At 43.2% G+C, this 14,197-nt stretch overlaps 3 protein-coding genes across 6 annotated transcripts in view; 2 read left to right on the top strand and 1 right to left on the bottom strand.

Annotated features, from left to right (window-relative positions):
• Nucleotides 1-14,197, top strand: part of LOC142150999 (uncharacterized) — a 510,250-nt gene that overhangs the window by 403,114 nt on the left and 92,939 nt on the right. The gene's annotated exons all lie outside the window — the stretch shown is intronic.
• LOC142151006 (oocyte zinc finger protein XlCOF8.4-like) overlaps nucleotides 1-14,197 on the top strand; it is a 393,475-nt gene that overhangs the window by 331,414 nt on the left and 47,864 nt on the right. For 2 of the 3 annotated variants that reach the window (XM_075206264.1, XM_075206263.1), the window contains exons 2-6: nucleotides 3,651-3,808; nucleotides 4,489-4,680; nucleotides 5,714-5,816; nucleotides 5,935-6,032; nucleotides 6,190-6,301. In XM_075206264.1, the coding sequence (XP_075062365.1) occupies nucleotides 3,740-3,808; nucleotides 4,489-4,680; nucleotides 5,714-5,816; nucleotides 5,935-6,032; nucleotides 6,190-6,301 (574 nt within the window). In that variant the 5' untranslated portion in view covers nucleotides 3,651-3,739. The remainder of the gene's footprint in view (nucleotides 1-3,650; nucleotides 3,809-4,488; nucleotides 4,681-5,713; nucleotides 5,817-5,934; nucleotides 6,033-6,189; nucleotides 6,302-14,197) is intronic. The other variant, XM_075206265.1, reaches the window with a different exon arrangement.
• LOC142150996 (uncharacterized) overlaps nucleotides 1-14,197 on the bottom strand; it is a 160,247-nt gene that overhangs the window by 116,544 nt on the left and 29,506 nt on the right. The window lies entirely within an intron of this gene.

Genomic DNA, 14,197 nt, shown 5'->3' with positions numbered 1-14,197 from the left:
TGTATTCATGTTTGTCACATATATAAGATCGCTGTCCGGGGCTATGGAATCTGTGGCCCCTTATAAATAAATAATGATGATGATAAGCACTTGGATAGTATGATCTGTAAGTTGTGAACCAGTAGGTCCATAACTGTTCCCCTAATCCTAGCAATGTAAGGAGCCGCTCCTACTTCTCATGTAGGATCTCCTACAGGGCTTTCACACCTCATATAGCCTAATACACTGTATTACACTGTGTGCAGGTTATGACTGACAGTCTTTCCTACATACTATCAGAATGGAGCAGGTCTGAGTCCTCTGCTCATATCTGCAGCGACCCACCTGTCCTTACCATAAACACCTATGGAGTCCCTTAGATACTGCCCCTCACCATACATGGACATTTACATCATCAGGATCTTCTCCCCTCCATTACGCTTCAATACAGAGTGTCCTGATCCCCCGCCCTGTACCCCTCCCACACGCACCCACCTCCCCCTTCCACAAGCTATTTACATGCTGCCATTCCTACTGCACAGTCACACCACATCCCTGACACAGTCCGCAACCAGGACGAAACACGTGTGATTTTAAAGACACCCAGCTCCAGCCCTCCTCATTATTTCAGGAGTTTTGCTCAGTGCGGCCGCAGTTTCCCTACACAGGTTACACAGTAGTGGAGCTCATTTGTGATCAGCAAATACTGTCACCTGGTGTAGGGCCCCCTCCCAGCAGGTGTCTCCACTCCTCGAGAGCCAGCTTGATGGCTAGGAGTTCCTTGTCCACTATGCCATAGTTCCTCTCTGCGGACAGCATCTTGTGGGAATGGTATACACAAGGGTGAATCTTCCCCACGGTATCCCGCTGGGTTAGTACTGCCCCTGTACCAACGGCGGACACATCCACCTGCAGTATGAAGTGTTGAAAGGTGTCAGGCTGTTTGAGGATGGTGGCTGATGTGAAGGCCTCTTTCAGGTTATTGAAGGCCTGCACAGCTTCCCCATTTTTTATGATTGCTGCCTTTCCTCAGAGGCCAATGGACAGTGGTCAATCTTTGATGGCCTAGTGTTTACCGATCCATTTCCAGCCCCGTCCCCAAAATAATGTACCCGAGGAAAGGTAGTGAGGGCTGCTCAAACTGACATTATCCAATTTACTGCATAGTTAGTTGGCTCGTAGTCATTTGAGCACCTCCTTCACTTGTTGCTGGTGGGTCATGAGGCAAGAAGAGAAGATTAAAATGTCATCCAGGTAGCCTAGGACACGTGATTACATTAGGTCTCTGAATACATCAGTGAAGCAGGATACATTTTTAAGAATATGTCTCATGTTAAACAAAATCAGTCCAGGATGAGATTGGAGGAACCAAGTGTGCATAATAAGTGGGGTTAATCAAGTTCTTACAAAGCTCTGTGAGCGACATTTTGCCATTCAGGTTGTGGCAGCTTTTGGGTTATTGTTGTTGAAAACCCTTAGACTGGACTGCTGGGATGGGAGTCCGCGGAGATCCCCACTCTGGAGATAATGATTTGACCTTCATCTGCTAATTTTAGCATAAAGAGGCTTGGTGTCTGTTAGCACTTAAAGAGATGGAAAGGGAAGGACCATTTATATTTGTAGTTATGAGCTCATAGGAGTTTGATGATCCCCTGCAGTTCATCTCATTTCAATTCAGTTAATTTCTTGTGAATTTTTAAAGGTGTCAGATCTTGGAAAATTTAGATCCAGGGGTCCTTCATGTCAGTGACAGGGCGGTCATGGATGGCAATTGTCATTCTTCTTTTGCTTTATAGTAATACAAATGGAGTCTAATTTCTCTGGTACTTTGGTCGGTGGGAGACTTTACTCTCAGAGTTTTGCGCTCTATGTCTAGCACACTCACTGTCTCATAAAGATCAGGTGTCATACCCCAGGGGTCTTCAGTCCTACTAAACCGAGACCTGGCTCACTTACCTGACCGCCGGCGTCCTCTCTCCGCTCTGGCCGGACGCCATCTGTGTAGCGGTCCTGTGCATGCGCAGACCCGATTTCACTTTAAAAACTTCCTATTGGTCCTCCTCTGCTCTCCTACTGTTTAAGGCACCTCCTTCCTCTATCCAGTGCCTGTTCTTTTAGGTCTATACCTGTTCTCTGCAGCCGCAGCTCACCGCTCTCCACCATTAGAGTGGTAATACTCTGCAGCCGCAAATCATCTCTTTCCACCATTCCAGTGGTAATAACCTGCAGCTGCAGTTCATTGCTCTCCACCATTCCAGAGATATAGTCTGCAGCCGCAGCTCAACACTCTCCACCTTTCCAGTAGTAATACTCTGCAGCCGCAGTTCATCGCTCTCCATCATTCCGGCGCTAATACCCTGCAGCTGCAACTCACCGCTTTTCACATTTCCAGTGGTAATACTCTGCAGCCACAGCTCACTGCTCTCCAACTTTCCAGTGGTAATACCCTGCAGCCGAAGTTCATCGCTCTCCACTATTACAGTGGCAGTAGTCTGCACCCCGCAGGCTGTCTGTGGTACTCCCAGCCGTCTGCAATCCTGTCGTCTTCATCTGGTTCTGTCCTACCTCTGACTGTTTCCTGCTAAGCCTACCAAGTACTCTCTAGAGGGGCGCGACCTGCGCAGTGGAAGCCGCTAAACCCACACCTTCTTGTGAGGGTCCCTGGAGAAGACCAGCTGCTACGTTAGACTCCGTTCCTCTGGTAAAGTTGCCTTAAATTTGACAGACTAGGATCCGAGAACCCTAGACTCTGACATCAGGGAGCACATGTTTGAAGAGTCTTAGTAAGGATGCTGTGAGAGACTGTGCATCTATGGATTCTGGGTTGCCTCTAATTTGAATATTTCTCCTGGACCTGGTTTAGAACCCTCCTCCTCCTGTATGGATTGTTTATATTTCTGTGTCAATAATAGTGTGTGAGCGACACCGTTCATTCGTCTTATTTTAAAGGTCCTCGGTTGTGGATCCAAGAGAGGTGATTTACATCTTAAAATATTTGAGTTCTTGTTGAAATGTTATCTGAGCATCCACCCACCAACCAAGATATCTTTCAGCACAGGACTGGTTTTCTAGGGGAGGGGGCCCACATTTTTCTGTGTACCCAGTTACCCTAGGGATTTTAATCTGTGCTGAATCGGCTCGGGTTGGTTAGCATTATGGCAGGGGGAACCCACGCTGCAAGCTTCCCTGCTCTGGTGTCACCAGCATGTCATAGCCTAGTGCTGGTAGTGGTTTTTATGTTTGACCCCCTGATATTCCCGCTACCAGCATAGTGTATGTTTCATTCTAACACACTAATGAGGTTCCCCATCAGCACGTATCTTCCACCAGGGGTCGAGCACCCACAACACACAGTCTTATCTGCTGGTGTTTCCACCTCTACATGCTACGTGAGTTACATGTAACGCCCTTACTGTACTTGTCCTATGTCTGACCTGCCCCTTCCCTCCCCCTCTGTAAGTATACAGGGCAGTAAGTGTACGATGCATCTACCTCTACATAGGACTTACACTTATGTATTTGTCGTGTCCATGCGCAGTACAGATATGTGTATTTTACTCCCAAATATCCGCACTTACAGCTGACTCTACACAAGACCCTCATTGTTTCATATCTAATAGGTTACATGTGTACTCTGTGATCTTTATTATAATTATTATATTTATTCCTAGACCACTGAGCTGTGAGGAACCAGAGAATATTTTGCTAGAAATCATCTGAAGGTGAAACCCGTTCTGTGTAAATCACTGATTCCCTGAGGATGGACAAGGACAGAAGTGAGAGGATATTAAATCTCACCCTGGAGATCATCTACCTGCTGACTGGAGAGGTGAGGGATTCTGGGAATGTCACAGTGACATCATTCATAACATTAATAATAAAACAGGGACATGACTGTCTTCTCATCTGATTAGCTGTAAATGAGCAGCAGGTAGACAGTCCCAGAATCGTCACAGAGGTTGGGATTTATTGCATTGGACACAGTATGTTGTTTTTCTATCACTAATACATCCATGAGACTTTGGGATTTACAGCTTTTGCTGCATTTGTAGATGTTACTAAGTTTTACATTTCGGGGATGATTTCCAAATGCTTATTTTATACATACATCCCCTGACCTACCTGTCACTGTTTCCTATATGCACTGTCTATTAGAGTGTATACAGCACTTACCTCACCTACTATCTGCCATAGGTCGGCCATGCTGAGTCCTCTGACTACTACAAGCCCCCACCTCTGACTCATCTTACTGTTTGCAGTAATTTGTTTATAGCATATGATACATCCGTGGGGGGCGGCTGTAGATAGAGGACTCGGATCGGTGGGACCACTGAATGTGGTCGGAGCTACAGGAGGTGTAAATGCTGTATACACTCTACTTTCCTGTATATAGGAAACAGTTACATATAGCCCATTATAACAATATTGTATATTTTACACAATTAACCCCTAAATAATATTCCAAATACATGGATCTTCATTTACCTTGATGTCTCTCTCCATACACAGGATTACACAGCAGTGATAAAGAGACCTGGTGAGTGTGTGACACCCAGGAGCCGCCCCTGTGTGTCAGGAGGATTGAGCAGGACCCAGAGCCCCATCACGGTGCCTGAACCTCACTCACTGATACATGAGGGAAACATTGACCAGAATATCCTGGAACTGACCAACAAGATCATTCAGCCGGTGACTGGAGAGGTGACTGCTGGGAATGGGACATTATACGGTAACATTAGGGGATGTAACCAAATATTCATGTACCGCACTGGGTGAATCCAGTATCCCGTAAATTATTGCATTTAAACGGGATGTATTTATAAACTTGGATGTCAGAGCTCTTAAGGGAAGGTGCAGCTCCACATGTGCAACATATAGTCATACATAAAAGAAAGAAGGAAAATTATTGACTAATACACAGATCCTGTTTAAAGTTGAGACATCCTAATGTGCGGATCTTGTGGAAAGCTGCTATTGCCTTATCAGTATTAAGATAAATGTTACCGTGACAACTTTAATTAGCCAGCATGGGTGATTATGTAGCTGCAATAAGAGGAGGTATCGTGCAAGTACCATCTGTACATTATCTATATATGCAGCGATTTATAGTTTCATATCACTCTCATAATTAGTGATCTGTATAATCACAGTTATAAATAAGGACAACTACCCGCTTAGAGCTATTATACTTTTATAGTACGGTACACTGTGATCCTATTATAGTTTTATCCCCCGATTAGTTAGTTATAATGGAGTGAGGTTCAGGGGAGGGGCTTATTACCTAGACTCCGTTGATATGAGTAATATACTAAACATTCATCAATATGATCCAATGATTCATATTATCAGTTCATAGCCCCGTTTAGACTTGCCTTGTAATAGTAAATAGAATATTGAGTTTAGGAGTACAGATTAATACAATCCACTGAATACTATATACTGAATCCTGCAGTGGTATGGTATAGCAAATATTGCTATTTTTAACAGATTGGTTTCAAAAGAAGTTTAATTATTAATTTCATTTTAATATTCTGCTAATAAAAATGGTTTTCAATTTGGGAGGACATATTATTCCTCATTTAATAACAGATTTTAATGCATATTAATAAAAGTCACTTATTAATTTATTACAATCCATTGAGTGCCCTCCGTACAGATTTTCCTTCTTTCTTTTTTGTGTGACTAAACATTATGGGATGTGTCTGGATGATGACTGTGTCATTGTGTATGTCAGGTTCCTATAAAGTGTCAGGAGGAGGAGTGGGAGAAATTAGAAGGGCCCAACGGTCTGTACGAGGACGTGAAGATGGAGAATCACCGGCCCCTCACATCACGGGGTAAGAGGAGACTTTCATTTATTGTAAAAGGAGAGAGCAGTTTTGAGGGCCACCTAGATACACATCATCTGATAATCATATATAAGCAATGTACTCAGTCACTGTGTGTTCCCTACAGATGGACCCAGTAACAGAAATACCCCAGAGAGAGATCTCTGTCCTCTTTATTCACAGGATTGTACAGAGGAAAATACCAGGATCCCACAGGATTATCAGGTAGATTTTAGCATCCCACCAAAACCCAAAATGACTTTACATTGTATGATCTGTAAAAAGCTCTGTGGATCCTACACATTGATATTCTTCTGTTTCATCTCAAATGATTCAATCAGATGATATTAATTATGATATTTCTATTTTGTTGGCTATTTAGGATGATGTCCTGACTGATATTAAAGTAGAAATTACAGAGGGAGAGGAAGAGACGTATGTGAGGGGTGATCAGCAATGTAAGGAGGAGGAAATCCCTACAGATATCAGCAGAGGTGAGTAATAAACACTTATTACAGAAAAGAGTCACATGTTCTGCTTATTCGGTCACTAAAACAATCATTTATTCTACACCCTCCTCTGTCAGTACAAACTAATGAGGAAAATCTGTCCAGTGGGGGAGTCAGAAGCCATCAGCCCATATTAGACTCCTATTCTCCTCCTCACATCATATCATTGTGTGCTACCAGCCCAGAGATCTGACCAGTCTCCTCCTCACATCATATCATTGTGTGCTACCAGCCCAGAGATCTGACCAGTCTCCTCCTCACATCATATCATTGTGTGCTACCAGCCCAGAGATCTGACCAGTCTCCTCCTCACATCATATCATTGTGTGCTCCCAGCCCAGAGATCTGACCAGTCTCCTCCTCACATCATATCATTGTGTGCTACCAGCCCAGAGACCTGACCAGTCTCCTCCTCACATCATATCATTGTGTGCTACCAGCCCAGAGATCTGACCAGTCTCCTCCCCACATCATATCATTGTGTGTTACCAGCCCAGAGATCTGACCAGTCTCCTCCTCACATCATATCATTGTGTGCTACCAGCCCAGAGATCTGATCAGTCTCCTCCTCACATCATATCAGTGTGTGCTACCAGCCCAGAGATCTGACCAGTCTCCTCCTCACATCATATCATTGTGTGTTACCAGCCCAGCGATCTGACCAGTCTCTTCCTCACATCATATCATTGTGTGCTACCAGCCCAGAGATCTGACCAGTCTCCTCCTCACATCATATCATTGTGTGTTACCAGCCCAGAGATCTGACTAGTCTCCTTATCACATCATATCATTGTGTGCTACCAGCCCAGAGATCTGACCACTCTCCTCCTCACATCATATCATTGTGTGCTACCAGCCCAGAGACCTGACCAGTCTCCTCCTCACATCATATCATTGTGTGCTACCAGCCCAGAGATCTGACCAGTCTCCTCCTCACATCATATCATTGTGTGCTACCAGCCCAGAGATCTGACCAGTCTCCTCCTCACATCATATCATTGTGTGCTCCCAGCCCAGAGATCTGACCAGTCTCCTCCTCACATCATATCATTGTGTGCTACCAGCCCAGAGATCTGACCAGTCTCCTCCTCACATCATTTCATTGTGTGTTACCAGCCCGGAGATCTGAGCAGTCTCCTCCTCCCACTCTCTTTTGTATCTCAAGGGATGTCCGTCAGACTCCATGAATTTACCCATGAACCTCCTGTACATTTCCTCCTGTGACAGTATCCATAACTATCTCCCTGTACTACCACATGTGACATCACCATGAATATTTGATCCTCATCTGTATTTTATCACTTTAATACTAATGCAGAATATGAGATTATTCTCCTCCCTCTAAGATCACATACACCCCATCACAATTACATCATTAACATTTATTTATATAGCGCCTGGAAATTCCATAGCACTTCACAATAGGAGACAAACTAATAAACAATATTGGGTAAAACAGACAAGGAGGTGAGAGGTCCCTGCTCGCAAGCTTACAATCTATGGGACAATGAGTGTCAAATACATGAGGTTAAATCAACGTACTGCATATTGGTCCAGCCAGATTGCAAAGGATAAAATGTGATCCATTCACAAAGCACTGTTGGTCTGGGGTCAGAGGGTTGTTATCTTGTGGGAATTGTGTAAAGGGTGGTAATAGGGTAGCCTAATGAGATTAAGAGGGTGGTTGTGGAATATTATAAGCTTGTCTGAAGAGGTGGGTTTTCAGAGAACGCTTGAAAGTTTGTAGACCAGAGGAAAGTCTTATTGTGCTACTTCACACAAACTCCACCTTCTCGCACACAGACGTCGTTGCACAATAGCTCACCTCCAATCTACGTGCTTGGATGCTCTGTACAGTTGCTCTTTATTCTGCTGATCTGAGTGTACCGTGCTTGGCCCTTATACTTTACTTTGTGCTGTTGCCCATCTGTGCTCTGCTCCATACTCTTACTCTGTCCTGACACTCTCCTCTGCTCTGTGCAAGGATGACACCTAAGAGTAGTGTAAACCCATATTTAGGACTCGCTGCTAATTTATCCAATGTCTACTCTACTTTTGAGGCTCCAGTGTCTATGTGTGAGGGTAGCGTCTAGTTGGACAATGTCCCTAGCTAATGAGTCTTCCTGTTCTAGGATGCTAGCTGGGCAATGTGTATGCTTAGGAACTGTTAGTCGCCAATGTCTGCGTTTTGACTGCAATTGTCCAAGCTGGATGCAATGTTCATGTCACTGTGGCTGGGTTTATGCAGTGTGCTTGTTTATGCAGTTTTTTAATTATAATGAAGTGTTTGTAGTTTGCAAATTGAAATTAAACAGCTGTTCAACTTACTCATAGTGTGAAAATGTTGTGCATTATAATATGTTTCTCAATGTAAAATAAAATGGGTGTTTCTCTTTCCTACCATTGGGGGACACTGCGATATATTTGGGTATAGTGGGTGGAATTGGAGCTAGGGCACTTTAAATCTTAAATTGAAGCACAGCTCCTCCCCTACTATGCCCCTCCCATGGGAGCTATCTTCAGCTTTAGTAAAGTGCCGCAGGAGTAGGGTTTCTTTTTAAGGGCTCCTGCCCTGTATTATATATTTTAATGTTTTTCATTTAATGTTTATTTCCCATTCTGACTTATTAGGGACACCTCCCCAGGGGTGAAACGCCCTTTCGGCCACTTTCACCTGGGTCACTCATTGAGGGAGTGTAGCCTGTTGGGCTTCCTTCTCCCCTGCTGCCTGCCAGCTCTTCATGGTCACCACCCACGGGGCTCCGGCGGCAGGCTTTACGAGTCTGGGGGAAGAATACTTGTGGGGAAGGAGATTCCTATAAGATACACAGTGTGTATGGCTGGGTACTGAGAGCCTAATTCCTCTAATTTCCTCTATATGAGTCAAAGTTATCAGATGTACTGTTTACACCGTCTCCTCAGCCTAGGCTGTCTGTTTCAATTGCTTGGAAAACTTTAATTTCTTCTTTCCTTAAGAAAATTCAAATAAGGACGAGCTCCTCCGAGGGTACGTCCTCCTGTTGCCACCTCGCTAGCTCCATTACAATGCTGGGAAGCAGCCATGCTCCAGGTCAATGCGGGTACCAGGGTAGAAATGTATTCCTTAAACCTGCACATGTGACAAGGCCCATTTGTTAAATCTGTTGGGTCTCTGGGATGATTACAACTCTTCAGACTCGAGCAGCATAATTTTCCACTGCTCACACGAGGTTGGGCCTATGCTGTGTTTTTTTAGTGGTTCATACACTTTTGGTATGATTAAAAGCAGGCGTCTTGGATGTTGTCTTTTTCCCCCCCCCTGGTTTCGTTACTATATTTTGGCGGATTGGCGTTCCTTAGATTACGTTCCTGGACAACTGATGCCGGTTCTAAGAGTTTTCTGAAGTTATACTGTTTCCTGAGACCTGTAGTGTTCTTTACTGTACCTTCAGAGGACAAGAGCTCCTTATGCCTGTCAGAGATGCAACACCGACTTGGCCCAGGTCTCGATTCGTCCATTCCTTCAGGTGGATGAAAGTTGCTTCCAATAACTAACGTTGGTACATTCAGTGTACACTGACCTGATGAGATTAGGTGTTCCTTACCTCCCTGGAAGTGGACGTTATCTTACTTCACGTTCCCATATTGAAGGGGTTTTCTGAGTTTACTTCCATTGCAGTTCACGATGGACGCAGTGAGTGTCAGGTTTGCCCCGTCTCAGCCTGTTCCTAACCCATGGGTCTTCGCCAAACCTCTCTCCATCATTACACCTCTCTCACTCTCGGGGCATAAATATAGTGCCAATGGGGAGATCGTTGTATCATCTGCGGTCACCTTCTGCCTTTTTGACAGTGTTTCTGGGTAGAGACAGCGGGTTTCTCTATTTCCCCCAGTCTTCCTAAATTCAACGACAGAGGTTCTTCTTAGGGATCTTTGGTACTGTGTCCTCTTGTTGTTCCTCCTGGAGGGCCCCAGCCTTTTAATTATGACCAGGTCAGTGGATATCCTGGACAGCCCGGACCTGTCTCTTCTCCGGTACATGACGTTGCTAAGGTCTGGGTTCCAGGGGTTTTCTCTGGCACAAAGTATTCAGGTCTGCTTCAGCTAATAACTATAGCAAATAACCCGCATATTAGATATATTCCAGTTCCACCCTTCAGCTGGCCAGGCAGATCCTTTTTCCTTTTCCTCTCTGTCGTCGCTTGCTTGGCGGTTACTATATCCAGATAGGGCTCACAGCAACATGACTATAGCGACCTCTAAAAGCTATAGAGTTCCTGGACGGTATACCAGGTGCAGGTCCAGAGGACCTCAGCCACAGTTCTCCCAGTGCTGGAGTTCTGGGAGTTGGATGAGTGTCATATTTGGCCGCAGCAGGTTCCCTCTGGTCAGTGATCTCTTCACACAGAGGTGGTAGATCAGCTGGTTCACGCTGGGGTCTGCTAGAAGTATTCTAAGGGCTTGTGTCTGTTCTTCTTGGTTCCTCACATAAGGTATTAAGGTCCACGAACCTCAAGGCAGTGCACACGGGTGCATGACGGTCTGTTACTGTTTTCTGGGGCATCATATTTCTATTGCTTATCATGCTCCTGTGGGTGTTACTGATGCTTCTATTGGTGGCTTCCTTCGGGGCTCTGGTCTGGCTGCATCGGCATGGTTCTTTGGCATCCTGGGGTTGGCCATCAGTCCACCTTGCGTTATTCGTGGTCTTGGAACTGCCTGCTTTGTTGATGGCTTGGCAACGGGACTCCAGATACCGTGTTTCCACGGGCTAGGGGTTTTATTCCCTCGAGCTAGTGCAGGTTGTGATCACAGGATGGGTCCTTCAGTTTGGTGTACACAAACGTGGGTGACCAGCACATGCGCACTCTAGTCTGGTTGGATACCTTCCAAGTGGTTGGCTTCCCTTAGTGGGCTACACTTGTGCCGGTTGGGTAGTCTGTTTCTTCAGGGGGCGGTTTGTGCTTCCTAGGTGTCGTATTTAGTTGCTTAGGCAAACTCTGTTGTTCCGGGTTACTGTGTGGTCGGCCGTCCGCGCCTTTCTGGTGGGTTGCCAGGGTTTACATCCCACCATGTATACCTTGGCTACGTAGTCTCATAATTTCAGAGCAATCCCTCCCTAAGGGGCATCTTGGGTATGTTCCTAATGTATTGCAGTATCCCCCAATGGTAGCAAAGAGAAAAGAGGATTTTTACTCACTTTAAAATCTGTTTCTCTGACTTCATTGGGGACCCTGCGCACCCTCCCCTTGCTCTGTCTGCTAGTTGGTTATGATCTAGGTATGTTGTTGTTACGCCTGCTTAGTCCCTCTCTTCAGGGCTTTGTTATAAAACTGAAGATGTCTCCCATGGGAGGAGCATAGTAGAGGAGGTGCTAACCTTTAATTTAAGATTTAAATTGCCTTAGCTCCTATTCCACCTACACTACCTCAATGTATCGCAGTGTCCCCCAATGGAGTCAGAGAAACAGATTTTATGGTGAGTAAAAATCCTCTTTTTCATACATTTATTTTATTTCCAGCAGATGGATGCAAACACAGGAATATCTTAGATGGAAAATTAATTTTGTCTACGGATTTTGAGATAGAAGATAACAACATCAAACATGATTCTTCAGGAGGAATCCCCAATACCCTAAATATACATCCAATACTTCTCAGAGCAGACAAATCATCTGATTCCTCTAATCATGAGGAATATTCTCCTGATAACATAGATGTTATTACATATAGTACAGCTCAAGCAGATGATAAAATATTTCCATGTTCTCAGTGCGAGAAATGTTTTACATGTAAATTATATCTTGTGAAACATCAGAGAACTCACACAGGTGAGAAACTGTTTACATGTTCTGAATGTGAAAAATGGTTTATTGTCAAATCACAACTTATTACACATCAGAGAACTCACACAGGTGAGAAACCATTTACATGTTCTGAGTGTGGGAAATCTTTTACACGTAAATTATCGCTTGTTAACCATCAGAGAACTCACACAGGTGAGAAACCATTTACATGTTCTGAGTGTGGGAAATGTTTTACATATAAATCAGGTCTTGTTGAACATCAGAAAACTCACACAGGTGAGAAGCCATTTCCATGTTCTGAGTGTGGGAAATGTTTTACATATAAATCAGGTCTTGTTGAACATCAGAGAACTCACACAGGTGTCAACCTGTTTCCATGTTCTGAGTGCGGGAAATGTTTTACACGTAAATTATTTCTTGTGAAACATCACAGAACTCACACAGGTGAGAAACCATTTACATGTTCTGAGTGTGGGAAATGTTTTACACATAAATCAAGTCTTGTTGAACATCAGAGAACTCACATGTGAGAAATTGTTTGCATGTTCTGAGTGTGGGAAATGTTTTACAAAGAAATCAAAACTTTTTGTAAATGAAAAAATTCACATATGACAAAACAATTGGATATGAAACAAGTTTGCTGTGTTACTCCAAATATTGTGAAATCAGTTGATTAAAATAGATGATATAGCAGTTGATTAAAGTAAAAAAGGGTCTGTGTGTGTATATACGTGTGATAATTGTGTGTGTATGTGTGTATGTATGTGTATATATATATATATATGTATATATGTATATATATATATATATATATATATATATGTGTATATATATATGTATATATATATATATATATATATATATATATATATATATATATATATATTGTGTGTGTGTATTACCCGCGAAACTGTGTACGTAATATCTTCGGATCCTGTACCTGGATAGCCTCATTACATAGCCACGCACTTTTATATTTCATAAGCCACACCTACTCCAGTCCTTTATACTATATTAACATTTAATTCTCAGATTCCTCTATATAATATTTACTTTCTAAAGGCAGTATAAAACCCATAGTGAAAATGCAGATATTTGTATGAAAAACATTTACTTATAATAATGTTACAATATATTTTTAATAACATAATCTTACACACAGTGCATATAATAGTTCAACATATATGACAATCTGTGTGTAGGTTCATTAACTTATATTAATTTTTCCTTACTCTATCTTATAAATGTGTAAAATATTCTTTATGTATGTATGGGGATCTCATTAGCTCCTATTATCATACATATATTCCAATATATAAATGCACTGCTATTCAGATATACATGATATATATACAATCCACACAAAATCAGCACTAATTCTTCACTATATGACAAATGTATAATTTAAAACACCATAATCCTGTTTACATTATCCACACTGTATCCCATAAATAATATGCACAGTCCCAGAATTATACAGCATTGCAGGAGATACAGTGCAGTGTAGGAATGGGTACAATACAGCATAGTGCATGCAGCATTGCAGGAGATATAGTGCAGTGTAGGAATGGGTACAATACGGCATTGCAGGAGATATAGTGCAGTATAGGAATGGGTACAATGCAGCATAGTGCATACAGCATTGCAGGAGATATAGTGCAGTGTAGGAATGGGTACAATGCAGCATAATGCATACAGCATTGCAGGAGATATAGTGCAGTGTAGGAATAGGTACAATGCAGCATAGCGCATACAGCATTGCAGGAGATATAGTGCAGTGTAGGAATGGGTACAATGCAGCATAGCGCATACAGCATTGCAGGAGATATAGTGCAGTGTAGGAATGGGTACAATGCAGCATAGTGCATACAGCATTGCAGGAGATATAGTGCAGTGTAGGAATGGGTACAATGCAGCATAGCGCATACAGCATTGCAGGAGATATAGTGCAGTGTAGGAATAGGTACAATGCAGCATAGCGCATACAGCATTGCAGGAGTTATAGTGCAGTGTAGGAATGGGTACAATGCAGCATAGCGCATACAGCATTGACCGAGATATTGTGCGGTGTAAGAATGCATTTAATGCAGCATAGT

The sequence above is a fragment of the Mixophyes fleayi genome, chromosome 4, assembly GCF_038048845.1.
Source record: "Mixophyes fleayi isolate aMixFle1 chromosome 4, aMixFle1.hap1, whole genome shotgun sequence".
Lineage (NCBI taxonomy): Eukaryota > Metazoa > Chordata > Amphibia > Anura > Limnodynastidae > Mixophyes > Mixophyes fleayi.
This window is presented reverse-complemented; position numbering and strand designations above follow the sequence as displayed.